This window comes from Panulirus ornatus, chromosome 2 (assembly GCF_036320965.1).
Source record: "Panulirus ornatus isolate Po-2019 chromosome 2, ASM3632096v1, whole genome shotgun sequence".
Lineage (NCBI taxonomy): Eukaryota > Metazoa > Arthropoda > Malacostraca > Decapoda > Palinuridae > Panulirus > Panulirus ornatus.
The window spans coordinates 10659873-10682809 of NC_092225.1; the positions used below are offsets into that span (position 1 = coordinate 10659873).

The window sequence follows — 22937 nt, forward strand, 5'->3', positions numbered from 1 at the left end:
CGCTGGTGGCTGATTCATGTGAGAAACTGCAGAAGCTGGTGACTGAGTGTGGTAAAGTGTGTGAAAGAAGAAAGTTAAGAGTAAATGTGAATAAGAGCAAGGTTATTAGGTACAGTAGGGTTGAGGGTCAAGTCAATTGGGAGGTGAGTCTGAATGGAGAAAAACTGGAGGAAGTGAAGTGTTTTAGATATCTGGGAGTGGATCTGGCAGCGGATGGAACCATGGAAGCGGAAGTGGATCATAGGGTGGGGGAGGGGGTGAAAATTCTGGGAGCCTTGAAGAATGTGTGGAAGTCGAGAACATTATCTCGGAAAGCAAAAATGGGTATGTTTGAAGGAATAGTGGTTCCAACAATGTTGTATGGTTGTGAGGCGTGGACTATGGATAGAGTTGTGCGCAGGAGGATGGATGTGCTGGAAATGAGATGTTTGAGGACAATGTGTGGTGTGAGGTGGTTTGATCGAGTAATTAACGTAAGGGTAAGAGAGATGTGTGGAAATAAAAAGAGCGTGGTTGAGAGAGCAGAAGAGGGTGTTTTGAAATGGTTTGGTCACATGGAGAGAATGAGTGAGGAAAGATTGACCAAGAGGATATATGTGTTGGAGGTGGAGGGAACGAGGAGAAGAGGGAGACCAAATTGGAGGTGGAAAGATGGAGTGAAAAAGATTTTGTGTGATCAGGGCCTGAACATGCAGGAGGGTGAAAGGAGGGCAAGGAATAGAGTGAATTGGAGCGATGTGGTATACCGGGGTTGACATGCTGTCAGTGGATTGAATCAAGGCATGTGAAGCGTCTGGGGTAAACCATGGAAAGCTGTGTAGGTATGTATATTTGCGTGTGTGGACGTATGTATATACATGTGTATGGGGGGGGTTGGGCCATTTCTTTCATCTGTTTCCTTGCGCTACCTCGCAAACGCGGGAGACAGCGGCAAAAAAAAAAAAAAAAAAATATATATATATATATATATATATATATATATATATATATATATATATATATATATATATATATATATATATATATATATATATATATATATATATATATATATATATATATGAAAAATGTAAGAAATAATTTAGAAAACTGAAACTTCTAGCTTGAAATGAAATGAAAAATGAATGTCACATAATGGTTCAACCTCTGGCTATGGAAAAGGTAAATGTATAATTTATTTACACAAACGTCAATAGTAGTTTTCATCAATTTATCCACTGTATCATACTGCCTGGTCCACTTCTTCTCTTATCATGAAACTGGAATATTGGCTTATGATGTTTCTCAATTGTCTTCACTACACAAAGTACAGCCATATCTTGGATACATGAGGGTAGGTAGTTGGTCATCCGCCATAATAAAGTCTTGACAGCCAAAGGTTTATCTGGACCTCAAGTTTTCCAGTACATTCATGAAAGACACCTTTTTGCTTTCCATCTCTATCACTTTGAAAAAAAATGCTCCATTTGTTCACATTTCAATGAAAGAATAAGCTTCAATGTCTAAGCTACATTATTTTTCAGTTTCACTATTTTCTTGTCAGAGCACCATATATGAAAACTATCACTAAAGTAACACAACTATAAACTTTTACTTCCCCTTTAAAAAAGTTCTGGGGAAATCTGTCTCGATACACTGCGGGTCACTCTACCAACTGGCAAGGTTTGTGTGGTAATAAAAAGAGTGTGGTTGAGAGAGCACAACAGGGAGTTTTGAAATGGTTTGGTCACATGGAGAGAATGAGTGAGGAAAGACTGACAAAGAGGATATATGTGTCAGAGGTGGAGGGAAAGAGAAGTGGGAGACCAAACTGGAAGTGGAAAGATGGATGACAAAAGATTTTGAGTGATCGGGACCTGAACATGCAAGAGGGTGAAAGGCGTGCAAGGAATAGAGTGAACTAGAATTATGTGGTATAATGGGGTCAATGTGCTGCCAATGGATTGAACCAGGGCATGTGAAGCATTTAGGGTATACCATAAAAAGTTCTGTGGGGCCTGGATGTGGAAAGGGAGCTGTGGTTTCGGTGCATTATACATGACAGCTAGAGACTGAGTGGGAACGAATTTGGCCTTTGTTATCTTTTCCTAGCGCTAACTCGCGCACATGCAGAGGAAGTGTTTTGGGAGCAGCTGAATGAGTGTGTTAGTTGTTTTGATGCACGAGACCGGGATATAGTGATGGGTGATTTGAATGCAAAGGTGAGTAATGTGGCAGTTGAGGGAATAATTGGTGTACATGGGGTGTTCAGCGTTGTGAATGGAAATGGTGAAGAGCTTGTACATTTAAGCGCTGAAAAAGGACTGGTGATTGGGAATACCTGGTTTAAAAAGAGAGATATACATAAGCATACGTAACTAGGAGAGATGGCCAGAGAGTGTTATTGGATGACGTGTTAATTGATAGGCGCGCGAAAAGAGAGACTTTTGGATGTTAATGTGCTGAGAGGTGCAACTGGAGGGATGTCTCATCATTATCTTGTGGAGGTGAAGGTGAAGATTTGTAGAGGTTTTCAGAAAAGAAGAGAGAATGTTGGGGTGAAGAGAGTGGTGAGAGTAAGTGAGCTTGGAAAGGAGACTTGTTTGAGGAAGTACCAGGAGAGACTGAGTACAGAATGGAAAAAGGTGAGAACAAAGGAGGTAAGGGGAGTGGGGGAAGAATGGGATGTATTTAGAGAAGCAGTGATGGCTTGCGCAAAAGATGCTTGTGGCATGAGAAGCGTAGGAGGTGGGCAGATTAGAAAGGGTAGTGAGTGGTGGGATAAAGAAGTAAGATTATTAGTGAAAGAGAAGAGAGAGCCATTTGGACAGTTTTTGCAGTGAAAAAATGCAAATGAGTGGGAGATGTATAGAAGAAAGAGGCAGGAGGTCAAGAGAAAGATGCAAGAGGTGAAAAAGAGGGCAAATGAGAGTTGGGGTGACAGATTATCATGAAATTTTAAGGAGAATAAAAAGATGTTTTGGAAGGAGGTAAATAAAGTGCATAAGACAAGGGGGCAAATGGGAACTTCACTGAAGGGGGCTAATGGGGAGGTGATAACAAGTAGTGGTGATGTGAGGAGGAGATGGAGTGATCATTTTGAAGGTTTGTTGAATGTGTTTGATGATAGAGTGGCAGATATAGGGTGTTTTGGTCGAGGTGGTATGCAAAGTGAGAGGGTTAGGGAAAATGATTTGGTAAACAGAGAAGAGGTAGTAAAAGCTTTGCAGAAGATGAAGGTCAGCAAGGCAGCGGGTTTGGATGGTATTGCAGTGGAATTCATTAAAAAAGGAGGTGACTGTATTGTTGACTGGTTGGTATGGTTATTTAATGTATGTATGATTCATGGTGAGGTGCCTGAGGATTCGCGGAATATTTGCATAGTGCCATTGTACAAAGGCAAAGGGGATAAAAGTGAGTGCTCAAATTACAGAGGTATAAGTTTGTTGAGTATCCCCGGTGAATTATATGGGAGGATATTGATTGAGAGGGTGAAGGCATGTACAAAGCATCAAACTGGGGAAGAGCAGTATGGTTTCAGAAGTGGTAGAGGATGTGTGGATCAGGTGTTTGCTTTGAAGAATGTATGTGAGAAATACTTAGAAAAGCAAATGGATTTGTATGTAGCATTTATGGATCTGGTGAAGGCATATGATAGAGTTGATAGAGATGCTCTGTGGAAGGTCCTAAGAATATAAGGTGTGGGAAGCAAGTTGTTAGAAGCAGTGAAAAGGTTTTATCGAGGATGTAAGGCATGTGTACGTGTAGGAAGAGAGGTGATTGGTTCTCAGTGAATGTAGGTTTGCAACAGGGGTGTGTGTTGTCTCCATGGTTGTTTAATTTGTTTATGGATGGGGTTGTTAGGGAGGTGAATGCAAGAGTTTTGGAAAGAGGGGCAAGTATGCAGTCATTTGTGGATGAGAGAGCTTGGGAAGTGAGTCAGTTGTTGTTCGCTAATGATACAGCGCTGGTGGCTGAGTCATATGAGAAACTGCAGAAGCTGGTGACTGAGTTTGGTAAAGTGTGTGAAAGAAGAAAGGTGAGAGTAAATTTGAATAAGAGCAAGTTTATTAGGTACAGTAGGGTTGAGGGTCAAGTCAATTGGGAGGCAAGTTCGAATGGAGAAAAACTGGAGGAACTGAAGTGTTTTAGATATCTGGAAGTGGATTTGGCAGTGGATGGAATCATGGAAGTGGAAGTGAATCATAGGGTGGGGGAGAAGGCGAAAATTATGGGAGCCTTGAATAATGTGTGGAAGTCAAGAACATTATCTCAGAAGGCAAAAATGGGTATGTTTGAAGGGTGGGTGGGTTGGGCCATTCTTTCGTCTGTTTCCTTGCACTGCCTCGCTAACACGGGAGACAGCAACAAAGCAAAAAAAGAAAAAAAGAAATAATATATTTTCATGTATTATTTTCCTTTGTTGCTGTCTCCCACGTTAGTGAGGTAGCTCAAGGAAACAGACAAAAGAATGGCCCAACCCACCCACATACACATGTATATACTTACACGTCCACACACGCAAATTTACATACCTATACATCTCAATGTATAAATATATATATACACACAGACATATACATATACACATGTACATAATTCATACTGTCTGCCTTTACCCATTCCAATCGCCTCCCCGGAACACATGGAATAACAGCCCCCTCCCCCCTCATGTGTGCGAGGTAGAGCTAGGAAAAGACAACAAAGGCCCCATTCGTTCACACTGAGTCTCTAGCTGTCATGTAATAATGCACCAAAACCACAGCTCCCTTTCCACATCCAGGCCCCACACAACTTTCCATGGTTTACCCCAGACGCTTCACATGCCCTGGCTCGATCCATTGACAGCATGTCGACCTTGGTATACCACATCGTTCCAATTCACTCTATTCCTTGCCCGCCTTTCAACCCCCTTCATGTTCAGGCCCCGATCACTCAAAATCTTTTCCACTCCATCTTTCCACCTCCAATTTGGTCTCCCACTTCTCCTCGTTCCCTCCACCTCCAACACATATATCCTCTTGGTCAATCTTTCCTCACTCATTCTCTCCATGTGACCAAACCATTTCAAAACACCCTTTTCTGCTCTCTCAACCACACTCTTTTTATTACCACACATCTCTCTTACCCTTACATTACTTACTCGATCAAACCACCTCACACCACATATTGTCCTCAAACATCTCATTTCCAGCACATCCACCCTCCTGCACACAACTCTATCCATAGCCCACGCTTCGAAACCATACAACATTGTTGGAACCACTATTCCTTCAAACATACCCATTTTTGCTTTCCGAGATAATGTTCTTGACTTCCAAATATTCTTCAAGGCTCCCAGAATTTTTGCCCCCTTCCCCCCCCCTATGACTCACTTCCGCTTCCATGGTTCCATCCACTGCCAGATCCACACACAGATATCTGAAACATTTTACTTCCTCCAGTTTTTCTCCATTCAAACTTATCTCCCAATTGACTTGACCCTCAACCCTACTGTACCTAATAACCTTGCTCCTATTCACATTTACTCTCAACTTTCTTCTTTCACACACTTTACCAAACTCAGTCACCAGCTTCTGCAGTTTCTCACATGAATCAGCCACCAGCGCTGTATCATCAGCGAATAACAACTGACTCACTTCCCAAGCTCTCTCATCCACAAATGACTGCATACTTGCCCCTCTGTCCAAAACTCTTGCATTCACCTCCCTAACAACCCCATCCATAAACAAATTAAACAACCATGGACACATCACACACCCCTGCCGCAAACCTACATTCACTGAGAACCAATCACTTTCCTCTCTTCCTACACGTACACATGCCTTACATCCTCGATAAAAACTTTTCACTGCTTCTAACAACTTGCCTCCCACACCATATATTCTTAATACCTTCCACAGAGCATCTCTATCAACTCTATCATATGCCTTCTCCAGATCCATAAATGCTACACATAAATCCATTTGCTTTTCTAAGTATTTCTCACATACATTCTTCAAAGCAAACACCTGATCCACACATCCTCTACCACTTTTGAAACCACACTGCTCTTCCCCAATCTGATGCTCTGTACATGCCTTCACCCTCTCAATCAATACCCTCCCATATAATTTACAAGGAATACTCAACAAACTTTTACCTCTGTAATTTGAGCACTCACTCTTATCCCCTTTGTCTTTGTACAATGGCATTATGCAAGCATTCTGCCAACCCTCAGGCACATCACCATGAATCATAAATACATTAAATAACCTTACCAACCAGTCAACAATACAGTCATCCCCTTTTTTAATAAATTCCACTGCAATATCATCCAAACCTGCTGCCTTGCTGGCTTTCATCTTCTGCAAAGCTTTTACTACCTCTTCTCTATTTCTTATTTTTTTTATTTTGCTTTGTCGCTGTCTCCCACGTTTGCGAGGTAGCGCAAGGAAACAGACGAAAGAAATGGCCAAACCCACCCCCATACACATGTATATACACACGCAAATATACATACCTATACATCTCAATGTTTATTATTTTATTATACTTTGTCGCTGTCTCCCGCGTTTGCGAGGTAGCGCAAGGAAACAGACGAAAGAAATGGCCCAACCCCCCCCATACACATGTATATACATATGTCCACACACGCAAATATACATACCTACACAGCTTTCCACGGTTTACCCCAGACGCTTCACATGCCCTGCTTCAATCCACTGACAGCACCTCAACCCCGGTATACCACATCGATCCAATTCACTCTATTCCTTGCCCTCCTTTCACCCTCCTGCATGTTCAGGCCCCAATCACTCAAAATCTTTTTCACTCCATCTTTCCACCTCCAATTTGGTCTCCCACTTCTCCTCGTTCCCTCCACCTCCAACACATATATCCTCTTGGTCAATCTTTCCTCACTCATTCTCTTCATGTGCCTAAACCATTTCAAAACACCCTCTTCTGCTCTCTCAACCACGCTCTTTTTATTTCCACACATCTCTCTTACCCTTACATTACTTACTCGATCAAACCACCTCACACCACACATTGTCCTCAAACATCTCATTTCCAGCACATCCACCCTCCTGCGCACAACTCTATCCATAGCCCACGCCTCGCAACCATACAACATTTTTGGAACCACTATTCCTTCAAACATACCCATTTTTGCTTTCCGAGATAATGTTCTCAACTTCCACACATTCTTCAAGGCTCACAGGATTTTTGCCCCCCTCCCCCACCATATGATTCACTTCCGTTTCCATGGTTCCATCCACTGCCAGATCCGCTCCCAGATATCTAAAACACTTTACTTCCTCCAGTTTTTCTCCATTCAAACTTACCTCCCAATTGACTTGACCCTCAACCCTACTGTACCTAATAACCTTGCTCTTATTCACATTTACTCTTAACTTTCTTCTTTCACACACTTTACCAAACTCAGTCACCAGCTTCTGCAGTTTCTCACATGAATCAGCCATCAGTGCTGTATCATCAGCGAACAACAACTGACTCACTTCCCAAGCTCCCTCATCCACAACAGACTTCATACTTGCCCCTCTTTCCAAAACTCTTGCATTCACCTCCCTAACAACCCCATCCATAAACAAATCAAACATCCATGGAGACATCACACACCCCTGCCGCAAACCTACATTCACTGAGAACCAATCATTTTCCTCTCTTCCTACACGTACACATGCATTACATCCTCGATAAAAACTTTTCATTGCTTCTAACAACTTGCCTCCCACACCATATATTCTTAATACCTTCCTCAGAGCATCTCTATCAACTCTATCATATGCCTTCTCCAGATCCATTAATGCTACATACAAATCCATTTGCTTTTCTAAGTATTTCTCACATACATTCTTCAAAGCAAACACCTGATCCACACATCCTCTACCACTTCTGAAACCACACTGCTCTTCCCCAATCTGATGCTCTGTACATGCCTTCACCCTCTCAATCAATACCCTCCCATATAAATTACCAGGAATACTCAACAAACGTATACCTCTGTAATTTGAGCACTCACTCTTATCCCCTTTGCCTTTGTACAATGGCACTATGCACGCATTCCGCCAATCCTCAGGCACCTCACCATGAGTCATACATACATTAAATAACCTTACCAACCAGTCAACAATGCAGTCACCCCCTTTTTTAATAGATTCCACTGCAATACCATCCAAACCTGCTGCCTTGCCGGCTTTCATCTTCCGCAAAGCTTTTACTACCTCTTCTCTGTTTACCAAATCATTTTCCCTAACCCTCTCACTTTGCACACCACCTCGACCAAAACACCCTATATCTGCCACTATATCATCAAACACATTCAACAACCTTCAAAATACTCACTCCATCTCCTTCTCACATCACCACTACTTGTTATCACCTCCCCATTGGTGCCCTTCACTGAAGTTCCCATTTGCTCCCTTGTCTTACGCACTTTATTTACCTCCTTCCAGAACATCTTTTTATTCTCCCTAAAATTTAATGATACTCTCTCACCCCAACTCTCATTTGCCCTCTTTTTCACCTCTTGCACCTTTCTCTTGACCTCCTGTCTCTTTCTTTTATACATCTCCCACTCAATTGCATTTTTTCCCTGCAAAAATCGTCCAAATGCCTCTCTCTTCTCTTTCACTAATAATCTTACTTCTTCATCCCACCACTCACTACCCTTTTTAATCAACCCACCTCCCATGCTTCTCATGCCACAAGCATCTTTTGCGCACTCCATCACTGATTCCCTAAATACATCCCATTCCTCCCCCACTCCCCTTATGTCCTTTGTTCTCACCTTTTTCCATTCTGTGCTCAATCTCTCCTGGTACTTCCTCACACAAGTCTCCTTCCCAAGCTCACTTACTCTTACCACTCTCTTCGCCCCAACATTCTCTCTTCTTTTCTGAAAACCCCTACAAATCTTCACCTTCGCCTCCACAAGATAATGATCAGAATGTAAATTGTATAGTACATTTACAGATCTGAAAAATGCATATGTTAGGGTTAACAGAGAGTCCTTGCTGAAGATACTAAGAACATATGGAGTAAATGGAAACTTACTAAATGCGGAGATGAGTTTTTACAAGTAAGGCTTATATGCTTGTAGGAAGGGAGGAGGATGAGTTGTTCTTGGTGATGGTGGGGTCTGGGAAAAGGATGTATGATGTCAACATTGTTGTTTAATCTGTTTAGGAATGAAGGAATGGTAAGACAGGTGAATGCACGGATATCAAAGCATGGAGTAGGTGTACAACATACTGGGAGTCAGAGAAATGGGAGATGAAGCAGCTGCTGTTGGCAGATGACACAGTTCCAGTGACAGACTCAAGGGATAAACTCCAGATGTTTTGGGATGCAGTGAAAGAAGTTGAAAACTAATGTAAACAAAAGTAATTAATGAGTTGCAGCAGGGATATGAAGCAAGATGGTTTGAATGTCTGAATGGGGAAGACCTAGAGATTGTGGAGTGCTTTAAATACCTGGAGCAGGCCTGACAGCAGATGGAATCATGAAGGTTGAAATGAGTCATTAAGGTGGAAGAGAGGTGCTAAGTTTCTGGGTGTGTGAGGAATGTGTGTCTGTAAGGGCAAAGATGGGTAAGTCGGAAAGTATAGTAGTCCCAACTGTGCTGTATGGATGTAATTCTTGGACCATGAATGCAAAAGAATGGAAGAAGTGGACATGTTGAAATAGAAATCCCAGAGGGTAATATGTGGTGTGAAGTGAGTTGATCATGTAAGGAAAGACAGTGCAAGAGAAGTTTTGTTGTAAGTGGAATAAGACTGAAAATGAGCAGGGAATGTTGAATTCATTTGTTTAAATGGACAGGATGAGCAAAGAAAGAATGACTATGAAGATATGTGTCAGAAGTGGAGGGGACAAGAGGATGAAGGAGGAAACTGAGAGGGGGATGTAAAGATGGAGTGAAAAGGGCTTTGTGGTATCATGGCCGGAACATTCCAGAGGGTGAGAGGTATGCAAGGGATGAAACAATTTGGAGCATTGTGTTGTAAGGGGGAAAAGTGCTGTCATTGGATTCAATCAAAGTATATGATGTGGTCAGAGGAAATAACAAGAGTAGTCTGTATGACTTGACTGTGGGTGGTGGGCTATGGTTTTGGTGAATTATACATGACAGCTAGAAAGTGGTAAACTATTTATTTATTTTGCTTTGTCGCTGTCTCCCGCATTTGCGAGGTAGCGCAAGGAAACAGACGAAAGAAATGGCCCAACCCACCCCCATACACATGTATATATATGCACATCCCCCCACGCAAATATACATACCCATACATCTCAATGTACACATATATATACACACAAAGACATATACATATATACACATGCACACAATTCACATTAGCATGTAAAGAATTCCAATATACCTTGCCTCTTATCTCCTGCAAATGCATTTAAACATCCTCAGCACAGCTATCACAACCAAAGTCATATAGATTGCGCTGTCCATCCTCAATTGATTTTGGACGCACAATTTATCTGGTATGCAAAGGTGCCTGTATCACTAACAACTACATCTAGCTTCATCTGTTGTCAGCTTCCTAAGTAACACAAAAGAGAAAAAGTACAGCCCTGTTTCTCCCGGGTAAGTTCACTCAGTAATTTCTGCAACTTGCCATGAAGCCATGTTTGCTTGCCCCAGCAAATTAGTGACTGTATCTATGGCACTAATGACTGTGATAGTGATTCATTGGTTGCTAAATGTGATTTTGAGTATAGAAGAAAACTTATTTTGATTATGGCACACAAGAAATAATATTAGAATGTTTTAGAGCAACTATAGGCAGACATAGATAGCGCAGGCAGGTCACTGTGCAATGAAACAAAAACTATGAATAACATACGTGTCTAAAAACATGTGAATAAAACATAATGAATAAGGGATATCTGAAAAGTATATGAATAGTGCACTGTTAAATATTCTATGTGATAACTTTGTATTATCAACTGGGTATCGTGTCACAAAGGGACTCCAAAAGTATGAAGTGTGTTGATGTCATAATTGAAAACAAAAATGCATGAGTTACATAAAGAAAGTATGATGGTCATCAGAAGCCAAGTTGATGACAAAGTCTCTCTTGTAAGCTGTGATAATGATGCTGAAAAATAATTGGCAAGCACACAAACTTTAAATGTCTGTACAGCACCAAGTAGGGTAACTTTCCTTGATATATTCTACTTACTGACAAGACTGAAGTATATTTCTTAACTGATAATACTGGTCAATAAAATTTTAACATTTTTGTCTCATGAACCTAAATAGGTGGACCTTATAGTACTTTTTATGCTGAATTAGATCTTATTTTTAGAATTTTTTATTAAATTTTACAATAAGTGTATATTACTCAGTCATAAATAAGCCTGGTATTACACTTAAAAAACTCACCTTAAAATGTAGAAGTGTATGATTTTTAGCTATATCTGGCCTCAGGAACATCCTTGTTTAGTGTACAACAGTAATCTGCCAACATAGAGAGGCTCCAATCTTTTGCCATGCTCATCACTGACTGTCCCAAGATTTTCTGGGAAAGGTCTAAGTGCAAGCCTAAAAATTGGAATTCTAAATTCATATTGCATCCCAGATTTATATAGGAAGTCAACAGACCTTTTACAATATCACGGTAGTTTTCTGATCTGTGATTCCCCCCAAAATATTTGCAAACTCTCTTAAAAGACAGCCATGCAGTTTTTTCAACTTCATTTAGCTCCTCATCAAACTTTTCATCTCGAAGCAGTTCCCTGATCAGTGGTCCCACAAAATTACCCTCCCTGATTTTTGCATCACCAATTCTAGGGAATTTATTCCTCAAATAATTGAATTCACGGCCAGATATATCCAAACCTTTGATGAAGTTCTTCATCAACTTGAACATAATGTGCAAAGGAGGCAGATAAAAATTTCTCAAAATCAACAGGAGGGGGAATTGATGACATTCTCCTTCTACTGAGCCAGTGAAGCTCATTTTGGCTACACTTTCTTTACATAATGATTTTTCTTGTCCCGGCTGTCCCACTCACAGAGGAAACAACAGAAGTTCATGTAACCAAGTTCCATTCTAAGTAAAAGTGCCACAACCTTTAGGTCACCACATACATTCCACATAAGTCCCCATAATCAATTTTTTCCAAAAGAAGCTTCGTCTTATCATGTGATTCCTTCATGTTAGCTGCATGAGCGAGAGGAACAGAGGGGAACTTAATTCCACTGTGAAGCAAACCATTTTCAAGCTTTTGATGAGCTGCTAAACAAGTGCCATTCATCCATGTTATATTTGTGCCCAAGTACCTCCATAACAGAATGAACATCATTGCAAAACACCAGACCATCTTCGAGGGAGAAAATCTTTGAAAAAAGTTTCATTCTGGAGAAGACTCCAGTCCTTTAAACTGGAACCCACAAGTTTGGCCTGCTTCTTAGACCACTTCAAATCACAGACAAGATCATTAAGATCTTGACTTAGAAAATGTGGTTCACTTGAAGAACAGCTTGCTTCAAATGTTAAATCCATATTGTCTTTTACTTGGTCTACTTTCTCATCACCAGACTCATCATCACTCAATGTCATGCTTCTTGGAGGCTCTGGCGCAGGTAATTCCTGACTATGAGGTACTGGCTTCATAGCAGATTAGGATATCTAACAGTATGCTTGGATTTTGATGTTATACCATTTACATTCATCAGGCAGAAGTAACAATCCGAAGTATTATCTTTGGCTTCTCTCCAAACCATAGGAATGGCAAAAGGCAGACAGTATGAACCTTTTGCCCAAGCTGTGAGAAGCCTGATACATGTGATGCAACAAATATGGGGCCCAACTTTTATCCTAGTCATTACAGCATTTTTTTAATGATGTGTGTGAAAGAGCATTTTGCGACATGAATGTCAATTAACCACAGATGTAGCAGAAAAAATTCAGACCATTTGCACAGTTTCTCGGCATTATAATGGTCAATGGGGTATTAGTACAACACATGAATACACAAAAACACAATTTGTCAACAGAAAGGAAAAGACATTGTTTACACATTGAATTCTAGCCTTCAACTGCCAGAGAACCACTTCTCAAGAGTAGCCACTGTTTGAATGTCTCAACATTTCCAGCAGTTTTTAGGCCTCTTATTTTAAGGGTTTATGTCTTACAGCAACAATATCTAAAACGACTGATAATTACTCATTTTTGCAGGCAGCAGAAAATGCATCCCACCATGGATTTTTTCCATCTTCCACACATGTCACTTCCTTTGCTAGAAACTGAAACAAAGCAATATTGATATCATAAAACTAATACTGGACAAGATAGTAATTCAAGGAGAACCTATTTCTTTGTTTAGCCACTTAATCAATGATACTAGAGGTATTCTTATTGCATATACATCAACATCTAGTAACTACCCTTCCATTGCTTTTGGTTACAGTATATTCTAAGAGTTCTTAGTATCAGGAAACCTTTATATCACAGGAACATTTATGCAACACAGATGTTCACCACTTACCAGGGTCAATTGTGCTATATACCTGAGGGAATGAAAAATATTTTCCCAAAAGGTATAAAATATACACAACATTGAGTGATGGCTCATGAGAAAAAAGCTACTAACTTGATGTCCATAATCATAGGTGATGCCTTCTCCTGCATCCTTACACCACTTCTGAAGCATATTTTCAAGCTTTTCTACCTCAGATGGGGGGATACGGACATCAAATCCAACAGACAATTCTGCTGGTACCACATTATGTTGTACTCCACCCTATGGAAACAGCAAAATATCATCATAATAAACTTTTATACTATTTTTTTTTTTATTATACTTTGTCGCTGTCTCCCGCGTTTGCGAGGCAGCGCAAGGAAACAGACGAAAGAAATGGCCCAACCCCCCCCATACACATGTATATACATACGTCCACACACGCAAATATACATACCTACACAGCTTTCCATGATTTACCCCAGACGCTTCACATGCCTTGCTTCAATCCACTGACAGCACGTCAACCCCGGTATACCACATCGCTCCAATTCACTCTATTCCTTGCCCTCCTTTCACCCTCCTGCATGTTCAGGCCCCGATCACACAAAATCTTTTTCACTCCATCTGTCCACCTCCAATTTGGTCTCCCTCTTCTCCTTGTTCCCTCCACCTCCGACACATATATCCTCTTGGTCAATCTTTCCTCACTCATCCTCTCCATGTGCCCAAACCATTTCAAAACACCCTCTTCTGCTCTCTCAACCACGCTCTTTTTATTTCCACACATCTCTCTTACCCTTACGTTACTCACTCGATCAAACCACCTCACACCACACATTGTCCTCAAACATCTCATTTCCAGCACATCCATCCTCCTGTGCACAACTCTATCCATAGCCCATGCCTCGCAACCATACAACATTGTTGGAACCACTATTCCTTCAAACATACCCATTTTTGCTTTCCGAGATAATGTTCTCGACTTCCACACATTCTTTAAGGCCCCCAGGATTTTCGCCCCCTCCCCCACCCTATGATCCACTTCCGCTTCCATGGTTCCATCCGCTGCCAGATCCACTCCCAGATATCTAAAACACTTCACTTCCTCCAGTTTTTCTCCATTCAAACTCACCTCCCAATTGACTTGACCCTCAACCCTACTGTACCTAATAACCTTGCTCTTATTCACATTTACTCTTAACTTTCTTCTTCCACACACTTTTCCAAACTCAGTCACCAGCTTCTGCAGTTTCTCACATGAATCAGCCACCAGCGCTGTATCATCAGCGAACAACAACTGACTCACTTCCCAAGCTCTCTCATCCCCAACAGACTTCATACTTGCCCCTCTTTCCAAAACTCTTGCATTCACCTCCCTAACAACCCCATCCATAAACAAATTAAACAACCATGGAGACATCAACACCCCTGCCGCAAACCTACATTCACTGAGAACCAATCACTTTCCTCTCTTCCTACACGTACACATGCCTTACATCCTCGATAAAAACTTTTCACTGCTTCTAACAACTTTCCTCCCACACCATATATTCTTAATACCTTCCACAGAGCATCTCTATCAACTCTATCATATGCCTTCTCCAGATCCATAAATGCTACATACAAATCCATTTGCTTTTCTAAGTATTTCTCACATACATTCTTCAAAGCAAACACCTGATCCACACATCCTCTACCACTTCTGAAACCACACTGCTCTTCCCCAATCTGATGCTCTGTACATGCCTTCACCCTCTCAATCAATACCCTCCCATATAATTTACCAGGAATACTCAACAAACTTATACCTCTGTAATTTGAGCACTTACTCTTATCCCCTTTGCCTTTGTACAATGGCACTATGCACGCATTCCGCCAATCCTCAGGCACCTCACCATGAGTCATACATACATTAAATAACCTTACCAACCAGTCAACAATACAGTCACCCCCTTTTTTAATACATTCCACTGCAATACCATCCAAACCTGCTGCCTTGCCGGCTTTCATCTTCCGCAAAGCTTTCACTACCTCTTCTCTGTTTACCAAATCATTTTCCCAAACCCTCTCACTTTGCACACCACCTCGACCAAAACACCCTATATCTGCCACTCTATCATCAAACACATTCAACAAACCTTCAAAATACTCACTCCATCTCCTTCTCACATCACCACTACTTGTTATCACCTCCCCATTTGCACCCTTCACTGAAGTTCCCATTTGCTCCCTTGTCTTACGCATTTTATTTACCTCCTTCCAGAACATCTTTTTATTCTCCCTAAAATTTAATGATACTCTCTCACCCCAACTCTCATTTGCCCTTTTTTTCACCTCTTGCACCTTTCTCTTGACCTCCTGTCTCTTTCTTTTATACATCTCCCACTCAATTGCATTTTTTCCCTGCAAAAATCGTCCAAATGCCTCTCTCTTCTCTTTCACTAATACTCTTACTTCTTCATCCCACCACTCACTACCCTTTTTAATCAACCCACCTCCCACTCTTCTCATGCCACAAGCATCTTTTGCGCAATCCATCACTGATTCCCTAAATACATCCCATTCCTCCCCCACTCCCCTTACTTCCATATTGTCTATATAGTCTATATAGTCTTTAAAAAAGTCAAACAATCTCATTATAACATATCAAGCAATCTTCATCATTTATCTCAGGAAACTGCTGCCAATGAGGAACTTTCCTAAAATACATCCACTTTCACTTACAGATATATAGCAGCAAACGCAACCATGGAAGCAGAAGTGAGTCACAGGGTGGGGGAGGAGGAAGGTTCTGGGAGCAATGAAGAATGTGTGGAAAGAAAGAATGTTATCTCAGAGATCAAAAATGAGTATGTTTGAAGAAACAGTAGTTCCAACAATGTTATATGGTTGCATGGCATGGGCTATAGATAGGGTTGTATGGAGGAGGGTGGATGTGTTGGAAATGAGATGTTTGAGGACAAAATGTGGTGTGAGGTGGGTTTGATCAGATAAGTAATGAAGGGGTAAGAGAGATGTGTGGAAATAAAAAAGAGTGTGGTTGAGAGAGCAGAAGAGGGTCTACTGATATAATTTGGACATATGGAGAGAATGAGTATGGGAGAGGAAAGAATGAAAAAGAGGTGGAGGGAACAAGGAGAAGCAGGAGATCAAATTGGTAGCGCCAAGAGTGGATGAAGGAAAGCAAATATGAATATGTACATTTGTATATATGCATATGTCTGTGTATGTGTATGAATGTATATGTGTATATGTTGATATGTATATGAACAAGTATGTATATTTGTGTGTATGGGCGTTTATATATATATTTACGTGTATATGAGAGTGATAAACATAATATGTAGTAAATAAAGAGTTATATTAAAAAATATTACATCTGCTAGCCCAGGGATGATGAAATTTTTATAATTACAGATTTTAATTTTCGTGTATGAATGACTGGATTTAAAAGTTTGTGTTTAATGTCAGAGCTTACACGTACTAAATGCTACAGCTAAATTCTCTGCAAGCTATAGCATTTGAATTCATGGACTAAATTTTGTGTATGACTGGTGGCTTTAAAATTTTGTGTTTAAGAAAATGGCCTTCGTAACTGTTACTCATGATTCATATGCTGAGCAATAGTTATGATCTTTTATCATTTATCTAAAGTTATGGAATAGTTCATTTGCCATTATTTTTCCTGCTTGCAAAATCAATTTTCATATAAGGTGTACTGAAAAGAATTAGTAGACAAACACCAAAAAACATTCCTGGAAGAAATGAAAAGGCACTAATAACCACCTCTTTGAATATATATGATAGCTAGTAGCTGAGGGATTTGTTCATTTGTTCCTGACAATAATTTGCTACCACAGGAAAGGCAATTAGGTGTAATAAAACAAAAACTGGGCTACAAGTTCTAAGTTTTAGAAGATTAAAGGTGCAGAAACCTACTTTTAAGAATACAAAGTTTAAAGTTGGTCCTCTGCTCCCACCACCTAAAATTCAACAACTGCATTATCAATGTCTTTGACATGATTCCTTTTGCTAAGACTGCAATTTGATATTGCTGTTGCCACAGCAAAATTAGGAATTCCTTTGTTTGCATCCTTATAGCTGAAACAAACTTCTTGTAATCTTTTTCAGACTGTCAGGAAAGTGCTTCATTCTCTGGACACAAGCAAGGTTTATGGTCTGATGGCATCCATCCCATGTACTGAAAGAGCATGCCTCTGAAATTGCACCTGTGCTTGTTTGTCTGTTCCATTTTTCTTTAAAAACCAAAACTTTTCCTTCTCCCTTTTAGCATGTATTGATACATCCCATCCCTAAGAAGGGTGGCCATTCTGACCTCTCTAACTATCATCCTATTACTTTGACATCTACCATTTCCAAAGTCTTTGAATCCACCCTCAACTACCATATCCTCAGACAACTCGAAAATCAGTCCTCTCTCTGATCACCAGTATGGCTTCTGTAACAGAAGATCCACTGGTGATATTCTTTCCTATCTTACTTATGTCTGATCACTATCCCTAAAAGATTTTTAGGAGTCATTTGTAGTTGCCCTTGACATAACAAAGCCTTTTGACAAAATATGGCATTGGGGTCTCATTTCTAAGCTCCCCTTTTTTGACTTCCCCAGACCACTCACTTTGCTCCTTCATATTCAGCTTCCTCTCCAGCTGATCTATCTCTTGGTTGTTGATGGATCAGCTTCCCCCTTTTCTCCATCAAAAGTGGTGTCCTTCATGGTTCTGTCCTGTACCTTACACTTTTTCTCCTCCTTTTCAATGATTTCCTCTACTCCACAAATCATCCAATGCACTTATACGCCAACAACTCAACACTGCATTCATCCACATCCTTCAGTTCTGCTCCCTCTTCTCTCACTCGATCTGCATCTTATCTTGACACAGCTTCCCCAGTAAACTCAGACTTGGACAGGATATCTCAGTGAGTACACAAAATCTTGTTAAGTTAATGCCTCCAAGACCCAATTTCTAACCATCTCTCAATCAAAAACTTCTCAAAACTCTCGTCTCTCCTTTGATGGTTCTGTAATTCCATCTCCTGACTCAATGAACATCTTGATATTACCGTAACATCCACCCTTTCTTGGAAACCCTACATTACAGGAACAGCTAGGTCTGCCTTTAAGAAACGGTGTCCTGTTTAGTTGTCGAAATTTCTCTCCTGAACAGTTGCTCTGTTTATGCAGGGGATTGATTTGTCCTTGCACGGAGTACTGCTCTTATATCTGAGGTGTTTCTAGCTCTGCACCCTTACTTGAAAGAGTTGAGTTGAAAGCAGTCCGACTTAAACACTGTCTCAGGCTAACTTCCAAATTTGACCCCCTTGCCCTACATCACAATGTTGGTTCGCTTTCCCTCTTCTATAGGTATGACTTTGGTTTTTGCTCCTAAGAGCTTGTGTGCCAACACAACTAGCTAGACCACACAATACTTGGCAAGCTTGGCAAGTTCCTTCTTTTGGAAAATTAAAAACGAGAGGGGAGGATTTCCAGCCCCCCACTCCCTTTCCTTTTAGTTGCCTTCTACGACACGCTGAGAATACTTGGGAAACATTAAAGGATAAATCTATTTTCAGAAAACATTCCCATTTATTCCATTATGGTCAATTTTTGCCATCTAATCCTCTTGTCAAAGATGCAGAATATGTTGAATTGTAAATTATGTAAAGATAAAAATAATCTCTGATATTAATCCATATTTCTTTTCTCTTTTTAGTGACCAACATGGCAAAGCTAAAACATGTCTCAAGGCTTTTTTAGGTGAGAGAAAAAGGGTAAAGAGAAAATGAACCAGGAATTGGGAAAGGCTCTGCAAGTATTTGTAGGCCTGTCTCTTAAAGGTAAAAAAAGTTATAGGAAATGAGAAAGATGAAAACTGGAAAAAAATTCCATAGTTGAGCGGTTTCAGGAAATGAAGCATTATGGCAGTCAATCCTCAAGTGATCATTGTTCACATACAAACTATGGGAATGGTAGTCAGACACATGCCTAAGGTCTAAGCCTTGATGGCAGGGATACATGCAGACAGCTCATATGAACACTGACCAGACTACAAACTAAAGGAAAATGAAAGGAAAGCAGCATTGTGGTTCACAGAAAGAAATGGACGAAGAAAAGTGATGCCTAACGAATTAATGACAGAAGGATTTTGATTCCATTCTCACTAACATAAAATTGGATGAGGAATCGCCCTAGATATGTGCACATTACTCCATACTAGAGCATTTATAATCCTTTTAGATATAAAACAACCATTCATAAGAAAAATAACTATAACATCTAAACAATACCCCAGCTCTTGGAAAGCATTCTCAAATGTTAATAATGAGGGGTTTCCAGGATAGACTGGAAGACATGGTAATGTCCAACATGTCCATTTTCATGTTATGTTAGTATTCATGCAATGAGTTACAAAATTTTACTATACCTTCATGATTATGAAGAACTACAAATTTATCAAGCAAAGACCAAATGCTTTCTGGACTACATCGCTACCCACAGTAGGTAGTAGTTGGTAGCCAGCCAACGACAAGGAAGTATACTACCAGCACTAACCACCTGGGTATCAGGAGGATGAATGACATCTGCTTAATGAGCCAGTGGTTGTCAAGTTGCACTCCTCTGACCCAGGTAGCTGTCTCTTCTTTCTGCCTCACTAACACATAGGACTACTAGAATTCTGTCCACAAACGTACAATCTCTCTTTGTCATTTGTAACACTTGACAACACTTAACTCACACAGCTCATTCTTCATGACTAGTTTTTCCGGCAGTGAGCCCAATGTGCAAGCCCTGCCATTTGGCAAAATGGTAGAATCAATATACAGAAGCAGTAGGTAGGAACATTTAAGCAGGAGCATTGGGTAGAAATATTGGGCAGTAGCTGGTAGGAGCATTAGATGGATGAAGTCAGTAGGAACAGTAGGTAGGAACCTCAGCAGACACTGCTCTAGAGTTGCCTTCTGCCAGCGGCCTGTTAAGGGTAAGGTACTAAAGGCTAAGAAGCAGCACTGCAGTTCACTTGTTCTGGAGACTCTTATTGCCATGGTCACCCCTTTGAGGGGAACAGGCTAATTCAGCAAAACTGCCTTTGGGGACTCAGTTCATAAACAGAAATTACCAAAAATTCTAAAGCTTATGTTAAGTACCTACTTGAAATTTTGACTTAGTTTAACATCCCTATCAAAGCAGAGGGTAATCAGAGACAAACCATGAAGGATGTGGAAGGAAACCTATCTTATTCTTGTGAGTGTGGGGTATAATAAAGATTATAGAATAATGAGGAAGGAGGAAAACTACAATAAGCATCCTCTCTATCTATCAGTATCCTTCATAAAGCCTATTGGAACATTCCTACCTCTGTCATTATTTTTATCCCTCACCTCCAAAATAGTGAGATTGATGGTTGTGACATCACCCAGCTTTAATTCAGGATTGTCCTTCAACTTCTGCTCTTGTGAGTCTCGGTAACCAAGAAGAGAGTTAACAATGCAACGAAACTTCTCTCCGGCAGTGTTCGGCAGGAACTGTGAACCATGACCTGGCTGACCTAAGCATTTGATCAGCAGCTCTGAAAATATGATCTCTTTCACTACCCCTTCTCTTTCCACCTAACCACTTGTCATGTCTCTTTCATGTTGTATACTTCCATGCTCAAAACACAATACATCTGCCATCGTAAAACAATCCTTCAAAGTAATGACTTCATCTCTTCATCTAGTCCCTGCCTGTTACCACTCCCTCATTTTTTTCCCTTCACCAGGGATCACATATCTTCTCTTATTTTCTTTTACACATTTACCTCCTTAAAAAACATTTTCTTATTCTCCCTGAATGTTTCAGGCACTCACTCACTCCAAGTCTAATTTATCCTTTTTTCAGCCCCTATACCTTCCTCTTGACCTCTTGCTGCATTCTCTTGCACATCTTTCAATCATGAGCATTCCTTCCATGACAGTAATGCCAATACAACTCTCTTTTTCTCTTTCAATAGGATCTTAACTTCCTCATCCCACCAATCATCACCCTTTCTCACATGCCCACCTCCTACCTTTATCATGCCACATGCTACTCTCATCCATGTAAGCATTGCCTCCCTAAATACCCCCATTCCTCATCCACTCTCATACCTTCATTTAATCTGGCAACTCTAAACTCAGTCTATCCTCGTATCTCTTCACTTCAGCCTCTTTTCCAAGATCACCCACTTTCACCACCCTCTTTTCATCCATATCATTTCCTCTTTAAATAAGGCTTCTGAAACTCTTCACCCTTGCCTTGACCTAGTATGATCACAAAACACACCAGCTACTCCTCTCAGCACATTCAAATCCAAGAATACATGTACAGTGACACTGTATATAGGCAATGGGGATAAAGGTGAGCTTTCAAACTACAGAAGTATAAGTTTGTTGTGTGTACCTGGTAAGTTGTATGGAAGGGCTGTGACTGAGAAAGTAAAGACATGTAAAGATCACCAGAGTAGCATGGTTTCAGAAGTGGTAGATATGGGGGGAAAAAGACTGGCAGAAGTGAGGGGAATCTAAGTATGTGGAAGTTGTTTTGGGTGAGTGTAGTGATATGGAAGGAGAGATAAGATAGAGAGCAGTACAGGGTAGAAGAGTCACTGGGTCCTCTAATAGAAAAGTAAAGGGTAAAGGTGTAAGTATGGAAATGAAGAGATGATTAAGGGACGGCATAGTCCTCCCAACCCTGACCAATGCAGCCAAAACATGGACTTGGAATGAGGCACAGAGGTCAAGAATCCAGGCTGTGGAAATGAGCTATCTGAAGAGAGCATGTGGTGTGACTAGATGGAATGAAGAAAAAATGAAAGGGAGTATGAGAGATGTGGTATGGCAAGGAATGCAAATGGGAATGAATTGTGGAGTGGTAGAATGGGCAAAATGTAATACTTTGAGGTGGTTTGGGCATGCGGAAAGAATGCAAGACTGGAGTTTACAAGGGGAGTGTATGATAGTGCAACTGAAGGGTTTGTTGTGAGTGGAAGACCACCTGTGACATGGGGAAATAGGTTGGGTGAATACTGGAGGGAGATAAATAGAGGAAGAAGGTGTGGAATGGTGTATGCAAGGGAGGCATGTAAGGACATGGATAAGTGAAGACTCTTTTGCTGTGGCTACCACTTAATGGGAGTCCCCGGAGGGAATAGGCATCAGATATATAAATAGATAGATAGATAGAGGATGTGTGGATCAGATGTGTGCTTTAAAAAATGTGTGTGAGAAGTACTTGGGAGAAACAGATGGATTTGTATGTGACATGGATCTGAAGAAGGCTCATGAAAGAGATGATAAAGATGTTTTGTGGAAGGTCTTAAGAATATACAGAGTGTGAGGAAAGCTGCTAGAAGCAGTGAGAAACTTTTATCGAGGATGCACGGCTTGTGTAAAAGTAAGAAGAAAGGAAAGTATGGTTCCAAGTGAAGGAT

At 40.6% G+C, this 22937-nt stretch overlaps 2 protein-coding genes across 5 annotated transcripts in view; one reads left to right on the forward strand and one right to left on the reverse strand.

Annotated features, from left to right (window-relative positions):
- Nucleotides 1–22937, forward strand: part of LOC139753403 (uncharacterized) — a 298486-nt gene that overhangs the window by 195661 nt on the left and 79888 nt on the right. The gene's annotated exons all lie outside the window — the stretch shown is intronic.
- LOC139753387 (aminoacylase-1B-like) overlaps nucleotides 1–22937 on the reverse strand; it is an 89531-nt gene that overhangs the window by 43515 nt on the left and 23079 nt on the right. For 3 of the 4 annotated variants that reach the window (XM_071669846.1, XM_071669826.1, XM_071669837.1), the window contains exons 5-7: nucleotides 20869–21056; nucleotides 13597–13746; nucleotides 13170–13249 (exon numbers count right to left, since the gene is read on the reverse strand). In XM_071669846.1, the coding sequence (XP_071525947.1) occupies nucleotides 13170–13249; nucleotides 13597–13746; nucleotides 20869–21056 (418 nt within the window). The remainder of the gene's footprint in view (nucleotides 1–13169; nucleotides 13250–13596; nucleotides 13747–20868; nucleotides 21057–22937) is intronic. The other variant, XM_071669855.1, reaches the window with a different exon arrangement.